The sequence below is a fragment of the Ceratotherium simum genome, chromosome 23 (assembly GCF_057802395.1).
Source record: "Ceratotherium simum simum isolate JZ-2026a chromosome 23, ASM5780239v1, whole genome shotgun sequence".
Lineage (NCBI taxonomy): Eukaryota > Metazoa > Chordata > Mammalia > Perissodactyla > Rhinocerotidae > Ceratotherium > Ceratotherium simum.
Genome location: NC_141922.1, coordinates 35,066,282 through 35,084,787, shown reverse-complemented (window position 1 = coordinate 35,084,787; position 18,506 = coordinate 35,066,282). Strand labels below are relative to the sequence as shown.

General features: G+C 38.9%; 1 protein-coding gene across 2 annotated transcripts in view; it reads right to left on the bottom strand.

The window, feature by feature from the left end:
• DPYS (dihydropyrimidinase) overlaps window positions 1-18,506 on the bottom strand; it is a 78,425-nt gene that overhangs the window by 34,127 nt on the left and 25,792 nt on the right. For both annotated transcript variants that reach the window (XM_087447554.1, XM_014788108.2), the window contains exons 5-7: window positions 10,402-10,558; window positions 9,024-9,165; window positions 6,553-6,695 (exon numbers count right to left, since the gene is read on the bottom strand). In XM_087447554.1, coding sequence (XP_087303680.1) covers window positions 6,553-6,695; window positions 9,024-9,165; window positions 10,402-10,558 — 442 coding nt within the window. The remainder of the gene's footprint in view (window positions 1-6,552; window positions 6,696-9,023; window positions 9,166-10,401; window positions 10,559-18,506) is intronic.

Here is an 18,506-nt window from a genome sequence, read left to right as displayed (position 1 = left end):
AAACAGCATGGCTGCAGTGCTCTTCTTCCCCCTAGTCTCCCTCAGTACTTTAATGCAGTCTATTTTTAAGGTTACAGACGGTGTTACAAGCATACTTACTTCTACATGCCATTAATAAGTAACGAGAACAACTGGAAAAAAAAAAAAAAAAGAAAACATCTATGTACCATGAAGCCGAAAATCATTAGCAAATGCATCCATTCTCCAGAGGCTGGCTTGTTCTTGCATAACCAGCAGCTCCAATGGCCTCATTGGGGCCCTTAGCTCAGTGTGGGCTGTGGGAGCCCCCTGCAGGGTCTGGGGAGAAATGCATGTTGCTCTCATTTGAGATACTAAGTCATCAGCTGAGCAATATTTTTGCTAAAAACTTTCAGGAAATTTCCAAGGAAACTTTTGGCCAACCTTTAATGGTGTGGTCAGACAGAAAGCCTTCACATCACCAGCCCTCAGCTAATATTAAAATCAGGTAGGTAAAATAAAAGGGAATATTTTGCAAGAAAAAATCCCTATTGATATATCCATTTATTCATTTGATTAAACAATGCTTCCCAACTAGATGAGCTCTGTTTAAAATTGTTTCTGTCTGTAATAAACAACATTAAAACTGGCAAGAGGCAGCCCATGACCTCCTCACCTTCCCGCTCCCTTCCACGTCTGAACCTGTTCTTTCTCTCATGTAATCCCAGGCCTTAACTGTTTCCTCCCAGATCCTCCCATCCCTGCCTCCATTTACCTCGCCTCCATGTTTAGTCAGGGCCACACGGCTCATTTACTCTCCTCTCTAATGTGGGCCTATGCCGAGGACCGTGCTAATACAAGAATGACCTTTCTTCTTTGAACGTCAATGGCATGTTGCTTCTGGCTTTCACGTGATATTCCTAACATATTCTTTATCTCATCTCCTTTATATCTCCTCTGCTCTCCCTAGACTGTCAGCTTCCTAAAGGCAAGACCTGGATCTTGTACAAACTTGACCCTCACGCCTGGCTCACAGCGTTGCCCCCGAGCTGAGTGAATGCGTGAATGAAGGAGCATAAGAAGGCTTCATTTTCTTCTTTATAAGAGCTGTGTAATAAGCTGATTGCTCCCCAACCTCAAGAATGAAGGGGGCACAAAGAAAATCAGACCAGTAAAGCTGTTCTTCCTGCTCTCCTTGGAAAACCTTTCAACTTACATTCATCTTTATTCATTCATCCTTTCAACAATTATTTATTGATAACTTCAATAAGTTAAAAGCATGAGATGAAGAAATGCTATTCTTAATTTTCCTCTCATCATAATTGTTGCTGAGTAAAATCTTTCCAGTTTTCCTTTATGCTGTTTCTTTCCTTTTCCCCAGCTTTATTGAGAAATAATTGACATATAACATTGTGCAAGTTTAGGGAGCACAACATGTTGGTTTGATACACTTACATATTGAAAAATGATTACCACCGTAGCGTTAGCTAACGCCTCCATCAAGTCACATAATTGCTATTTCTTTTCTGTGGTGAGAACATTTAAGATTTACTCTCTTAGCAACTTTCAAGTATATAATATAGTTTATGCCATTTCTTGATCACATGAGTCTTCCATGTAGTGTGGAAGGCTGTATCCTCTTCACTCACTTGTTCAACATTTAATGTGTTTCTACTCTGTGCTGAACTGGGCCATGTCCTGGGGATATGGAATCAATTAAAACATAAATCTAGAGCATAATTCCCCACTCCTTAAGTGTGGGCTGTACACAGTGACTTCCTTCTAACATGTACAATATGGAAAGGGGAGGAAATGAGTAACTGTACAGTGGAGAAACCCGACAAACTCTACCTCAGCCAGCCGATCCAGGTCACATCAACAGTCATGTGGATAGCATGTGCTCTTGAAAGGATGGGATGAAAATGGTACTTTACCTCTATGACCTTCCTCCCCAAACCCATAATCCTAGGCTGATAACGAGAAAAACACCAAAAAAATCATAATAGAGGGACGTTCTACAAAATGCCTGACCAATAACCCTCAAAACTGTCAAGGTCATCAGAAACAAAGAAAGTAAGAGAAACGCTCATAGACCAGAGTCGCCTTAGGAAACATGACAACTAAGTGTAAGGTGGTATCCTGGATGAGATACTGGATGGGATCCTGGAACAGAAAAAGAACACTAGGTAAAATATAAGAAAATCTGAATAAAGTATGGACTCTAGTTAGTAATAACATATCAATATTGGTTCATTCATTGTAACAAATGTACCACAGTAATGTCAGAGGGTAATAATGGAAACTGAGTATGGGGCATATGGGAACTCTGTACTATCTTTGCAAGTTTTCTATGAATCTAAAACTTTTCTGAAATAAAAATAAAAAATGGAATTAGACTTGAAGAATGTTAACGAGGGAGAAAGACAGTGAATAAAGACTGTGGCAGGGTATTGTCCAGCAGTGAATAGAACTCAGTCTGCAGGGCGAGAAGAGGCCGGCTGTGATGGTGGTGGGGAGTGCCTAAAGACAGTGGGAAGCTATGGATGACGTACGGACACTTAGAGAAGGCTAAAAATATTATCGCACATCAGAAAGGTCTAGTTGAGGTCATTAGCATAAATTTTGATCAGGAACAGCCAGCCCGGATGAGCAACTTTCTCATAACAACCAAGAATAGACAAAGGTGGTGCTGTGACCGACCTAGATAAGGAACCAGCATACAGTTTCTGCAAAATTCTCTCTCTTTTAGTATGAACCATGATAAACGCACTTTCTCCTTGTTCAGATATTCTTTCGGATTCATTATTCTATGAAGTCTCCTCTTCAACTGCCCCTCCTCTCCTGTTTCCCACATTCTGCAATTTTCACATTGAAAAAGATGAATAATGATAGAAAGAAATTCCTACAGTGGCTTAGAGAAATTCTTAAATTAAAGGGTTGGAAAAGCAAGGTGCAGAATAAGTCAAAGAAATCCAAAGGGAGCTAGATCATCTCAATAAATCTTGCCAAGTAAAGATAAGATTTCTCCATTTTTCAAAAGGACAGTAAAAAAAGAAAAGAAAAATGAAAAGGTCTCTAGTGTTTTTAAAGAATCTGAGGGTCAGAGAAATGGAACCCTATGGTTCATCTGCCTCCCTGGTCACCACAGGTAAACAGCTGAGAACACCTAAAAATGAAATGTACTGCAAAGAATGACACCAGCCAAACTAGATAAATAGAAAATAACCGGGCCAGCCCCGTGGCTTAGCGGTTAAGTGTGCGCGCTCTGCTACTGGCGGCCCGGGTTCGGATCCCGGGCGCGCACTGACTCACTGCTTCTCCGGCCATGCTGAGGCCGCATCCCACATACAGCAACTAGAAGGATGTGCAACTATGACATACAACTATCTACTGGGGCTTTGGGAAGAAAAAAGAAGGAGGAGGATTGGCAATAGATGTTACCTCAGAGCCGGTCTTCCTCAGCAAAAAGAGGAGGATTAGCATGGATGTTAGCTCAGGGCTGATCTTCCTCACAAAAAAAAAAAAAAAAATAGAAAATAACCATAATAATACGTATCTTGTCTTTGTGTAACACTTTCTTAGTTTACAAAGCATTTTCACCTACATTATCTCATTGGATTCTAAGAAAAACCTAATGAGGTAGGCATAACAATTATTAATAACCTTATTTTACATATGAGGTTGGATGAGAGAGAGATATTCAGAGACCTTGTATGACCTGCCTGGGTCCCTGAGCTTGGCATCAATGGAGCTGGGACCAGAACCCATACTTCAGGCTCTTGAGCTGTCTGGATTTTCATTATGCTTAGCGTCTAGGTGTGTACAATAAACAGATGTAGATAAAGCAGACTTAGTGCTAATAATTAAATGCCAATTTGTATCTTTACCACAAAAGACATATATATGAAAATGTAAATATTTAATTTTCTTTTATCATTACTGTTATAAAGTGAAGGACAGGTATTATATAAGAAATTTTAAGGAGCTGATGAGAGAAAGAAATAGAAAGAAACTTAGAAGCACAGGAACTTTTTAGTTTGACCTTAAGTTAGTTATTCTTAGACTAGAAATGAAGGATATTAAGCAGGTAATATATAGATCTTAAAAAAAAAGAAAAAGTAAACATCTGGATCATTATGTGCTATTCTGAAACAACTGAACAGGAAAGGAAGGACAAAACAACGTTATAGAAATCAGCAGCTAATACTTGTGAGAAAGTGGTCTAAATTTATACAGCCTAAGCACATGACTCAAAGAGACATAATCACAGCCTATAAATAGCCTCCAAGCAACAATATATGTGGTAAATAGAGTAAGTGAATTATTCACAACCTTAGGTTCGGGTCATTTCTCTTTGTCCAGTTGTCTAAGGAAGACAACGCTTTACCCCTGAGATGATGTCGTCCTTAGAAATTAAAACAGCTGAGGAGATGCGAAAGGTTGGGTGCTGCTGTTGATGCTTGGGTGCAGGGTTACAAAGAAGAACCACAGGAATGGCCTCCCGAGGCTCTCCACATTATGAGGAGTTAGACTAGAGAGTCACATCACTCAGTAGAGTATTTTCATTTCTCCCTCACCTTTGAAAAAAGAAAAACAGAGAATAGAATCAAATCCAAAAAAGCTTTTAGTTACTGGCCCACTTGATGGGAAGAAAAAGTGGAAAGTGGACAATCAAGTAGAATATAAAGTGCTCTGCTTTGATGTGAGGAGACAGCATGCTACTGAATCTCATGAAAAGCATTTGAGCTTGCGAAGTCAAAGACATGGATCAGGGTTCTTCTATCAAACCCGTCACACAGGCTGTTGTGCTATAGTTTTCTCATCGCCGTAAGGTGATCATGTTTGTCTCACCATGTAAGTCACATTTTAAACACCAAAGCATTTTAAAAAACCACTAAGAGCTGTACAAATGCAAATTATTACTAATTATTATCATTATTATGACTCTCCCAGGTGTTATGCTTCAAAAACACTATTTTTCACAAATATTTCTTCTGCATGATAGTTTTCTCCCTTTTTAAATTTTCTGGGTATTCTGATTAAGTATCATAATCTCCTTAAGCCACAAGTTATTTCAAAAGACCTAAACCTTAGGACAGCCTAGACTGCTTGAATTGCAATGGAGATGACTCTGGGCAGGGCCCTGCTGAGCATACAACAGCCCAGGTAGAGGGATATTTAAAACATCAGGAGCTCTGTCAACAGAGCATGCTCAATTCATCCACGGACCAATCCAAATCCAAGCAATTTTTTCCCATTGTCTTCCCAAGGGCAATTTTTCTAGCCTAGTAGAGAAGCTGCTCACATTTAGTTTGACCTGTCTTCTTTTCTTACGCAGGGAAGGGGGTCTAGACTATTTGACAACCAGATATTTAGCCCTTAAATGGGCAATAGTTTCTTGTTAACATAATAACAAAGACCCTGAGTTGTGTCTTGTTGGTATCTTGGGACATTTATGTAAATAGGATGTTCCTACCACCCTGTACTGCATCGCATGGATCGTAAACCAAAGACGAGGTGATACATGTTCACTAAAAGCTACTTGCAATGACCGTGGATGGCCAACTATGTGAACTGGTCACTGAGTTGGGACAGTGAGTGCCCAGAGGAGGGTGTCAAGCTCAAAAAGACAGGTATTTCTAAGGGAATATCTGGGGCTTGTTTTTAAGCACATGGCAATGGTAGCCATGTGCTTCTTGAATGGTCTTCTTTTCCCCATAGGGTAGCCCAGGAGCGCCTCAGTTGAAACTGGGTCTTTGTGACAATATCACCCCCAAGAAACTATAAACTTTTGCTTACTACAATGAAAAACCTAAGAGACTTTGAATAAATGCCTATTCAATGAAGGTAGAAGGTCTTATTGCATCCCTGTTTACACATGTATGCGTGCATGCACACAAACACACACAGTGTCAAAGTGTGCAGGACTTTCTCTATTACAACTGCACTGTTTATAGAAAAACACAAATCAGGATGCAGATGTTGTCTCTGCTAACATCCTATAAGGAGAAATTAACAGAGCTTCAGCCTCTTTTGAATGCTTTCTGAGTTGGTGGAATTTGCCAAACCTGCAATATTAACATAAATTTATGGAAATTGGAAACAAAACCTGAAGTCTACTGGGAATGATACGCTCAAGATGAACTCAGCTGGAAAATTTGGCTAACTAAAAGTGACATCCTTTGTGCTGAAATTTTTCTATCTGAAAGGTTTAAAAAGGCTGTAATTATTTTGAGTTTTCAATTCAGCCCTTTTCAAACCAAACCTTTTATTTTCTTCATTGCTCTGTACCTTTCCTTCATGTGAACTCAGGCGTCAGCCAAGCACTGAAGTGGTAACTCCGTATTGGTTTTATACACATATCCATTTCCAGGGAATGGCAAGCAACACAACTTTTGCATCCTTTATGCCAAGGAAAACAAAGGAATATTCGCACATCAAAACATTAATCTTGTGCATAGGCTCGAAATACCTGAGCATGGCTAAATAAGTCACCTAATAAGAAATGGCTGATTAAGGCCAATGAAGACTTTCTTTGCAAGTTAGTGCTTTTTCTCCACGGGGAAGCCAAGGAATACAAGAACTTAGACTCACCTTGTGGCTTTTGGGTCCCAAATCACAATGTCAGCATCTGATCCCACAGCTATTTTTCCTTTTCTTGGATAGAGATTAAAGATTTTAGCTGCATTTGTGCTGGTGACTGCCACAAATCGGTTTTCATCCATTTTACCACTATGCTGTAAAACAAGTCAAGGAAGAGAATGTATTTGTTCTAATGATCAAATACTAAAAATCTCCTATCAATAAACGTATAAGACTTGTATCTCTTAAAGCCAAATAGAACTGCACTTAATTTTTTATATTGTGAAGTGGAACACAGCTGTGGATGCTGGTAAGTCTTAAACAATCATAATGATAATGATGGGGATGATGGGGTACCATATGGAGGTCTGAAGATAACTTTTCAAAAACCTATCAGCTTAAAAAACACCCCCGCTAATTTTTCCCATCCTTCCCAGAATCACACAGACAACAGCTAAATGTTGGCAATAGTATTTTCAATTCCTGTTTAAAGTTTACTACCACCATCTACTACATTTATGATCTGGTTTATTTATTGCAGACCTAAGATATATGAGATGATCATGGAGACATTAGATGGAATTTTATAGAGTTAAAATAAGATAGACCTTAAATCAGGTAACAACGCTTTTAGAAAGAGGAAAATCAACTCAAGAGGTTCAATTTTGCGCTATTGAAATTTACATGAACCAACAATCATGGATAGTCTATTGCAAGAGATTTTGATATGGACAAACTTTGAAGGGATGTGATCCTCCTAAAATGATTTTTTAAAAAATGCTGAGAGTTTATCCCTATGTACATTTATATGACAAGAACATCCTTAAGGTTTATTTAATTATCAAATGATCCCTGTCTCAAAAAATGATTAAGAACCTATCCTGAAAGTAATATTCCCATAAGTAAACCATCTTAAAGTTTCAGAAAATAACATAATTTCCTTTATGTTATTAAGAAATATTTGATTACTTTAAAGCCATTTATGCACTTTATATATTATGAAGATCTGCTGTAATGAAGATACTCATTATAATAACACAAATTCAAAGAGAAAGGCTGCACTGTTATCAAGAAAATCTAGGGGGCTGGCCCCATGGCATAGTGCTTAACTCCGGCATGCTCCGCTTCGGTGGCCCAGGCTCGTGGGTTCGGATCTCAAGCTTGGACCTATACCACTCGTCAAGCCACGCTGTGGCGGCAACCCACATACAAAATAGAGGAAGACTGGCACAGAGGTTAGCTCAGGGCTAATCTTCCTCAAGCGAAAAAAGAGGAAGACTGGCAACAGATCTTAGCTCAGAGAGATTCTTCCTCACCAAAAAAAAAAAAAAAGATATCTAAGCAAAGAGAAAGAGAAGAGAAGTCATCTGGGATACTTAGAGTTACGGTAGAGGAAAAGGGGGTGAAGAGGATGATTAGCAGAAGACAGGACTATAGATATTTTGAAGATCTTTAAATGTAAATTAATTGTTCAAATATCATCCTATAAGTAATGGAGAAAACTGAAAGGTTTTAGGGAGGAAAGCAGTATGAACAGACCTTCATTTTTGAAAGGTGACTCTGGTACTGGAGTATAGAATAGACTGTAGCAAGTGAGAGACTGGAGGCACAGGTACCAGCTATGAGACTACTGCAACGGTCCAAACAAGAGATGGGCCTCAAACTAGAGTGGTAGACATGAAGACAGAAATAAGGAGGAATTTTGGAAATAAAATTGACAAGACCTGGTAAATAATTAGAGTTAGAAATGTGTGGGGGATTCTGAGGTGTGAGATATGATTAACATGCCACCTAAGGGAGGGTTTCTGAGAGATGGGTGAGAACGTCATGTCAATGGGGACCTCAGGTCTAACCAGGCAAGTCTCCAGCTGCTGATCTTTACAACTACACATGCCAACTGGCTAGACAGGTTAACATATGAATATTTACTCATTTATTCTTCTCCATTCTCATGCAGAAATTTTTAAATCATGGAAAGTCTTTTTCTAGACTTTGGATTATTTATGTGACCTCATACAGCAGTTTTTAAAATATGATAAAAGGGATATCTACAAAGATTTCATCAAAAGGAGGTATGAACATAATAAAAATCCTTCATGTATTTTCAATCATTCCATGTATTCATATCAGTGACCCATGAGGAACTGGGATTCAAGAACACGAGAAATCAGGTAGAAGGACTATAACATTTCAAAGACTTCAAGAATAATCCTTTTGGTAGCCAATTTAAATTCATCCCCTACTGTCTGCAAAATGGTGCAATACATCCTCTAAACTAAACTATGCAGAGAAGAAAATTATTTCTTTGCTGAAATTATCCTGGAGGATGGGTGATGGTGGTGGTGGTGTTGCACTCCCAGTCTCCACTCTAGTAAAAACAATCAAAAATTTTCTCTATGAAGGTTTGTGGTTCTCTGGTCCTAAAATGGGCTAGATCCTGGCTGAAGAATTAGGCAAAACAGGCTGGATCCTGCAAAACTCACCACGCCTTTTTGCCATATTACTGACATCCGGTCTTCAACACCATTCACTCCGTTGGGAATCTTAGTAAAATCATCCTTCCCAACAGCTTTCTGGCAGGTGTTGAAAGTGCAGTGGTCAGTCCCTGTTGTGGTTAGATCATCACTGTAAAAGAAAAACACACGAGAGTGATGAGGGTGAGTAGACAGAATATGTCAGAAGGAAACTACCATAACCTTTCCTAACCTCCTGACCCCCTGAAAGTCAGAAAACTGCAATGCAGAATGAGTAGCTTTTTCAAGTACATATTTCACCCATCCCCATCTCTATTCTAGGAAGCACTTTTGGAGAATACTCTTACAAGAAGCATGATGATAAGTTCTAGGCTCAGCTCCATCACTTACTGGTTCTGTGATTATGAGCTTCTCCAATGCTCAGTTTCTCATCTAGAAATTGATAATTACATGTACTTGATGATGATTATTTCAGGATCACTGGCAATAATGTAAGTGAAAATTCCTTGTGAGTAGAGTACTACATGAAGAGAACCATGGTGAACGCACATGAACAGAGGCAGCCCCTGGCCAAATGGCAATGTTGGGATGAGCAGAAATGTGACACTGGCTGAGGATATTGATGTCACCAGCAACAGGAATTCTGCTTTGGCTTGTGAATAATCTCTGGGATATAAAAGTGTGAAGGAGGGAGGAGGCTGAAAGGAAAGGGCAAGTGATCTCTTGTACAGTCTGTTATGAAAACCTCTTTAACATGAACCTAAGTATCTGTGAATAGGAGTGTCAAGATGTCCAAGAATGGTATAATTTTCAAGAAAAACGATCATAACATGCCAAAAAGTTGTGTCTCTGAAAATAGTTTGGATGGCTTTTCATTAAGATAGTCTCCACAAGGGCAGGATTTTGCCTTTCACTCCTACAGTGGCTCTGCCCTAGATCATAACCCATTATACCTACACAACAGGCACATCTGGTTCTCAGGTTACATCAGTACAGGAAAAAAATTCAAGAATATTCTGAATGATAAAAATAAGGCATAATGAAGAGACCTGCTCTAGGCAACAACAGATAGAAAAGAGAAGGAAAAAATGAGAAATGAGTAAAATTTCAGTAGAAACGACCTGATTTCTCTGTGTCTATGAAAGGTTTTGATACCATATCATAAAATAATTAAGTGAATGCTCTTTGGTCTCCAGATGAGGGCCTCCCAGGGCCTGTCAGGTCAAGTAGAACAGAGAGGAATAGGAACAGAACAGAAGAGGTCAAGTAGAACAGGACGTCAATGGAAGGTGCAGATGGTAGGACAGAATCTCCTACACTCAAACCTGAGACTCATAAAACACCTTATTTTGACAAAAGACTTCACAATCATCTGCTAAATGATTACTTAGCCAATAGATTCATGAGGAAGTCAGGTGTTGAAGGGTCCGGGCGCAGGGGTGGACCCATCACGTGGTGGGCTGCATGGTGCCATTCTTTACTCCAGTAGTGAGTGCCGTCGGTGCCGAGACTTGCCGCTATGGGCTCTCCATAGACCACCTTCCCTGGAAAGTTCAAAGGAAGCATTCAGTACCTTAATTTGCCCTTAAGTGAATCATCTGACAAACACATAAATATTAGTCTTCTCAGTCCTAGAAAAGGATAACATGAATCTCAAACTATAATTTATCTTTTATGAACAGGATTTAAAAACCAAAACTGTTGATTGAGTTCCAGTCAATGTGCATTGCATGTTGTGGTAGATGACTGTACCCATTCACTGATGTTAGCCTTGGCCACGTGGCTTACTTTGGCCAATTAATATGAATGGAAGTGACATGTGCTGCTTCCAAGCAGGAATTGTTAAAACCACAATGAGTTCTGCCATCCCCATTTTCCCTCTGTCATGAGACTGATAGAGGCTGTTCCCTCAGTTGTGTCTCAGAAGGAAGAGAATATGGAGCAGAGGCAGAGCCAACTCATGATGGACATGAGTATCAATGAGAAATACACCTCCGTAGTTGAAAGCCATTGATAATTTAGATTCATTTCTTACTGCAGCATAACCTAGTGAAAACTGGCTGACACATGTGCCATTCTAATGGAATCTTCTCAAAAATCCTATCTGGTAGATGCCATTATTATCTCCATTAAAAGATGAGGATGAAGCTTATGGGGTTAAATAACTTCTCTACAATTACATTCCATGCACTCAACATAGAAGGGGTGGAAAAGTGGGATTTGAATCCAGGCATTTTGACTCCAGTGGTCCTAACTTCCATGCTATAGTACCCTGATAACAATTATCATATGGTCATATGAAGTTCAATCACAGTATATCTCTGTTGCAAATAGACTGATAATCTTTTCACACTCTAAAGAAAAAAAAGTCTAAGAACTTATACTAAATAAAAGAACACTCAGATAATAAAATTATAGCCAGAAATGCATATTTTAAAAATCATGCAAATGAGGCCATCAAAAGCACACAATGTTAGAAAAGTTAATAGTGCATAGTGAATTTGAATTTAAAATCAGACTCCTGTCTCTGATTAGCATTTGTCAGAATAATAGATTCCCTGGCATCAACCTGATCATATCCATGCAGTCATAAAGGAGAGTGCACAGAAGAGAGATGCTGGCATACCAAATTAGTTCACTCTGGTTAACCAGATGCCAAATTTTAGTTAAAATCCTGATATATAACTGCAGTTAACTGATTTCCTCAGAGAGTACTGACAGTGAATGGCCACCAGCTGTCTGAGTCATATTAAATTGGAATGTAGCACCCTATTATCTCACAGATCATTTCTTCCCCAAACTAGCCACCTTCCTCTGGCTCGCCTAGGAATTTGAAAAACCATGAAAGCAAGGTTATTGAAGCCTAAGAGACTCCACTTCTTAAGTAACCAAGTATCAGGCTGTGGTCAATAAAATTATCCCCCAAGGACTTTGCCACTATTAAGATCCTTCACCTTCACGATGCGCTTACCCTAAGTGAATCCCATCCCCCTCCTGTTTCTTGTGGTCCTAGTCCCAGAAAAGAGGAAATGCTGTTCCTATCTTGTTGTGGTCTGTAGAACAAGAAGCAATCATTTTTAATTTGAGCTAAGAGGTAATGTACTCTTTACTGGCGAGATAACAGGATGGACACGATATTTTATTTGCAGGTATGAAGAGACCTTCCTATTCCAAGAGAACTTCTTACAGATGCTTGGACAATGAGAAACTGAGAGACTTGATCTGCAGTCACTTTACAAATTGCCAACTCAGGATTTTCCGTGGTGCTTCATCATAGAGGAAAGATTCTTATCACGTGTTCTATTCAATCATTTGGCCCATCAAGGCGATATGGGAATACAGTTCTAAAGTTCTACAATTTTAATAGCTCTCAGGAAAAATTAAAAGTGTCAGCATCTACCAGGAGTCTGCCAGGACTGTTTCAAAACCAGATGACAGGTCATTTCCTCAGAAGGCCTTAGTGCTTTTAAAATGTGACAGGCCACTTTTTTGGTATATACAACAAGCTCTTCATTATCTGGGCTATTATCAACTGTTTCCCCATTAAGCATCTGTAAATATCAAAAAATATATATATTTTTGCAATGAAAAAGTAAAAATTCCTAAGTATTCTTTCTCCTGTTTCACAATGGTTCTAAGATATTTTCAAAGAATTAAACAGCATTTAAGAGTAAAAAGGGGAAAGAATACAAGTAATCTGGATAATCTATAAACTGGAAAATCAAACTGGATAATTCAGCATAATTGTGGGTTCTGTTAGATTTGGGCCAAAAATAAAGTAATAATAAAAATAGCTAACATAAGTAGAGCACTCTATAGTTTGCAAATATAGCTTAAAGGTCATATCTCATTTGACCTTCAAGGCTACCTTCTTGCTGCTTTGACAGATAAACTGACGTTCAATGAGACTAATTTGCCCAAGACATATGAGTAGTAAGTGGTACACTAGAATTAGAACCCTAGTACTCTGCACGTTACTAGGAAAAGTGTTATTTTTCATTTCTTGGTAAAAAGCATGTATTTTTAAATGTTTAAGTCAACCACAAGCTATTTGTGGATGTGGCTGAACAATTTTCCAATTTCACTTACTGGTTTCATTATCTACGCTTGGCAGGTTGGTAATAAAAGTGCTATATCCATCCTAGTCTGGTACTCTCCTGATTGCATTCAAGACCAGATGGTTTCACCAACTCTTGGGAGATCGTCCATCTTCATCATTAATCTCCTCCCACCGTCTCAGCAAGATTCACATTACTTTGTACCCTGTCCACCTATAAGTGTTCTCTCCTTATTTCTCCATCCTTTGGCTCAAAACCCAAAAAGACTCTGCACGTAGGATGCAATCTCTCACTTAAAGGAGTTTTGCTCTTGGAGAAATTCTAAAGATTTCCAAATAATGAAACACATCAAACCAATCCAAACTCCCCCCAACCAGACAACTCGCTTATTAGATGAAAGTAACAGAGCGGATGTTAACACCTGATGTGGATTTGGGAGCAGCAGTTAACTGAGTCACAGGGTCTGCTAGAGAAGGTTGAAAGATGCAGAGAAGCTGGCATAGGTGCCCAGGAGTGCAGGCATTGGCTGCCAAACAGAAAGCCAAACACATTTATAAAAATAATTTTTCCTAGCTAGAAGGATAGAGTAGAACCTTCCTGGGCTCTGTTTTGATTAAAAGTATTACATTTACAAAGGAAGAAAATAATTGAGAAGGAAAATACACAGAAGCAGCATAACAGAGTAGATCACACAGATTTAGATTCAAGTCTTGATTTTGCTACTTTTTAGTCGATGACCTTGCATAAGATGAGTCCTTGCTCTTAATCTCAGTTTTTCTCATCTATGAAATGAGATCACAGTGTTCCTCTAGTGTGGCAATTTTGTGAAGATCAAATAAATTAGTGTATATGAAAGTACCTCGCATCTTCCTAGGACCTTGGAGTCACTTCATGTTATGGGCTGAATTGTGTCCCTTGCCAAAATTCAGATGTTAAAGTCCTAAACCCCAGTATCTCAGAATGTGACTGTATTTGGAGAAAGGGTCTTTTACAGAGGTAATTAAGTTAAAATGAGGTCATTAGGGTGAGCCCTAATCCAATGTGTTTGGGACCCTTATAAGAAGGGGAAATTTGGACATAGACACACCCAGAGGAAACACACAGGGAGAAGACAGTTGTCTACAAACTAGGGGGAAAGGCCTGGAACACATCTTCCTTCACTGCCCCCAGAAAGAACCAACCCTGCCAACACTTTGATCTTAGATTTCTGGGCTCCAGAATTGTGAGAAAATAAATTTCCCGTCGTTTAAGCCACCTAGTCTGTGGTAATGTGTTACAGCAGCCCCAGCAAACTAATACATTCCACAAATGTCAGTTTCCTTATGGGTACGTTCTACTTTAAAAAATGTTTTTAAATGGCCAGTTTTCAACCGCTTTGCAACTAGACATAAGGTAAATCCTCTTGTTCTAAATTTCAAGGACAGGAGGGGTGGTCAGATGATCACATATAAGAAAGAACAAAGAAAGCCTGAGATTCAAATCCACCTGGACTCAGCCACACATTAATCCTTTCTTAGGAACAGCACTGGTTACCAAGCATCAGGTCATCATACTCGTGTAAAGGAGATCTGTTTTACAAAACAAATCTATTCAGCACTGACAAGCAGTGGTCAGTGCGACCACATGGAGAAAGAACAGCCACTGAGTGGACCCTTCTCCTCCTTATTCCCCAAACACAACAGGAACATACAGAGCCAGAGTTTAAATAAAATGGAAAATAGGACATCTAAAACCACTCTGTAAGAGAAGTTTACATTTTACAGCAATAAGCCTGGAAAATAAAGCTTTCTCCGATAAGGGAAAACCAAAACCCAAACCAAATCAAACAAACAGAACCCCAACCACAATGGAGCCGAGTTCACTGTAAGCTACCTGAGACCCAAAATTATCTTAATCATCTTTGCAACTCCAGTGCCTAGCACCTATTTGGTGTCCAATAACTTGTTTTTTTATGAAAAGTATAAAGAAAATATTTTATTAATAAGTTCAAATGAGAGTCATATTTATACCCTAAAGAAAGGAATATGGATATAAAAATAGAGTTGAACTTTATTAATAGACAAGTTCAACTGGAAACTGAAAAAAAAAAGCTTTGAAAAATTTCAGTCATAACTGGGAAACAAATTATAACACATATATAGCAAGTAGAGCATCAAGTAAGTTGCTGAGAGAAATCACCACCATTCTAAGCAAAGTACCAGAAAAATAGTGAATTCATGTATCCATGTGCATGCAAGTTCTGCTGGGAGGTGGGGAGGAGAGGTGAGCAATGTATTTTTTAAAAGACTATTAACAATTCCACGTGCCAACACGTGGCAGAAAAGGAACATGTATAATCAAAGCTACTCAAACCAAAATAAAGTGTCACTGAAGCCAATGGCACATATTGACACCTATAGTATTTGACAAAGACTAGACTGCGCTGGGTGAAAGAGGTCTGGGCTGGGCAGACTGGAACTCCCATACGAGACACGATTGCAGCTAGTTTGTCCCACTTTACACTTGGGGTATGCAGCAAGGGAGGCAGACTCTGCTTCTGGAAGGAAAGGATAACACCATAGGCACAGCCTTCTGATTCCCTTGCCTCATTTTTGCAAAGTGGCTTCTCACAGGAAGGATGCAAACTAACCTAGTTCTAGTTACTCACTTTAGATTAACTAAAACTTAAAATAAGCATGAAATTGAAATGCCTTGCAAACTGTCAAAGGCAACTCAGTTTTTAATGGCTTGAATGTGAATGTTTTATTCTTTTTCCTGTAACCTGCTTTTCACTTTTTATCACAGGTGCTAAATGCTAAAAGAAAATATCAGGGTATGAACTAAGGGAAACCTCAGGCTCCAAATCAAAGTTGGCAGACTGGATGTGCATTCCCATCTCTGCCTTCCCCGTTCACATCAAAACCCTGATGAAGACGGACAAAAGACGAACAATATCCATGGCTGCGTTGAGAATGAAAGAGGAACCATGGCTGACCAGACGTTTTGATTGATTTTAGGAAGACAGAAAGCAGATGGGACGGCAACAGCTAATGAAGGCAAGTAGAGGGAGCTACAACTGAACTCAAAGGAGTAGGCAGTGCCATGAAGAACATTCTTCCTAGGGTGGAAAGGGCAGTAACAGCGAAGGGAAGGGGACAAGTGGGGGCAGTTAGCACCCACCCTCACCGCTGCCTGGGGAACAAAGCTTCCTAAGGTGGTGCTGACGTTACAGAGAGAAGCCTCCACACCTGAAACTGAAGCTCCCCAGTGACCACGCCCCACCTACATTCACAATGCTCTCAGTCATTGCTCTCATTCAGGGCCGGGGCCTGCTCAGGAAACAGACTTGGACAGCAGCAGAGGAGAGCCACACCAGCTCCCTAGTCTAATCACCTGAACTGTCCAGTCACGAATATGGAAAGCCCAGGATGACCAGACACTTGAAGAAAAATCAAACACAAAAAGAAGTGCAGGGCCAAGATGTTAAAAAACTGAAGAACTGACTCAGCAAGAAACAGAGATTATCCAGAAAATAGAAGAGTTTTAAAAAATCTTCACTAGTATTCTTACAGAGATAAAGAAGATAATGTATCTATTGAAATAAAAAAATAAGTAACTGTGGATAAAAAGAGCTATTGGAGAACAAAAAATGTTTTCTTGGAAATAAAAATATGATCACCAAAACAAAAGTTTATTAGAAGGGCAGAAAAAGTAAACAAAAACCTTCTCCAAAATGTAGAACAAAAATTCAGATTTTTTTTTTTAAAAAGATGAAAATAGGTAAAGGACACGGAGGATTAACTCAAGAGGTCTGATGAGGGAGGATTCAGGGAAGGAACAGAGAAAACTAACATGAAAGAAAGAATAGAAGAAAAATTTTCAGAATCAAAGATCAGTCTTTAGGTTGAAACATTCGTCTGTACATGAGGGTGAATTTTTAAAAGGCATGCTGCTAAATATATTGTTAACGAAATTTCTGGACTTCTAAAATGAAGAGGAAAAACAAAAATCTTCCAGATGGTGAAAAAACTGAGTGACCAAGAACAAGAATTTTATTGGCATTTGCCTGTTCATCAGTAACACTGGATGCCAGAAGAGAGTGAAATGGTACCCTTATAATTCAGACGGAAATAATTCTGAACCTAGAATTCTATGCCCATTCAAATTGCCAAACACGCCTGAGGACAAGGAATCATAAAATTTACCTTCCAACACTCTTATTTTAAAAATTACCTGAGAATCTTCAAGATACTTCAAGGAAAGGGGAGATGTGGGAACCAGGAAACAGTACATCCAACCTAGGACGCTGTGAAAAGAAATCCTAGGAAGACATCTCTACAGTGGGCTTGGAAAGTAACCATCAAAAATAAAACAGAAAGACAAAAGATTCTTCTTCTAAGAAAGAACCTTTGCAAAAGAATCTCTGTAAGAAGAGCTGATCTCATTCACTAGAAGCTGATTCCACTCAATAGAAGGTATGATGAAGCAGCTGGAAAATCTTCATGATATAGTAAAGAAGACACGTCACTTTTCTGAACCTATTTTAAAAAGAGCTAATTGGAAAAATCCCAAGGGGAAAAAAAAGGCTTTACAAGACAATAATGGTCTAAATATGCAGCAAACTAAAATAAGGCACGCTTTTAATCTCCTTGGAGGGCTGGAAAGGAAACCCACTTGACCCTGACACTTGGCAGTTGCTTTTCTGAGAGTTAATTTGAATGACACTAGCTTGCACTCCAAGGCAGTGACATAAATTTCTCTGAGGTTCTCTTCTCACTAATTGTTTCTACAGAGAAGACTATTTCCACACTCTTACATTGTCACAGTTCTAAATTTTGGACAACCTATAGACAAAGCATGGGAGACCTAATGGTAGCTACAGAGCCAACTGAAAAGGCTGTAATCCCTGACCGTGTAAAGATGATAACACAGTTGACAGAAGTCAGGAGGAGGCAGAGAGGGTGATGCAGGGCCTCTAAACTCATTTCCAATCTAGCAGAGAATGAAGAGATACAACTAAAAATCATAGTCAAAACACGTAAATTCAAGTATATTATTTGAAGTGACAATTATTACTAACAAAACTCATGAGGTGACAGGTAAGATTTACATGAATTAAATTGCTCATTTTTCATAGTTGAGAGTCAACGGATACTGTTAAAAATTATAAGTTACTACTTACAAAGTTATGGTTTAGAATTTTGGAGATAACCACCAAAAAACTGAAGACATATGGTTAAAAATCTCTAGTTCCAAGGACTGAGTTGAGGGAGACAGAGGATGTTTTACTTTCTATTTAATACATTCTTGATCATTTCCATTCGTGGCATGTTTTTCTTTTAATAATGATTTAAAAATAACAAAATGATAACGTTTTAAATAAGTTTTTAAACATGTAAGGCCCAAAACAAAACCAATTAGGTATAAACTTGCTATCCACATTTCTCAATTCTGA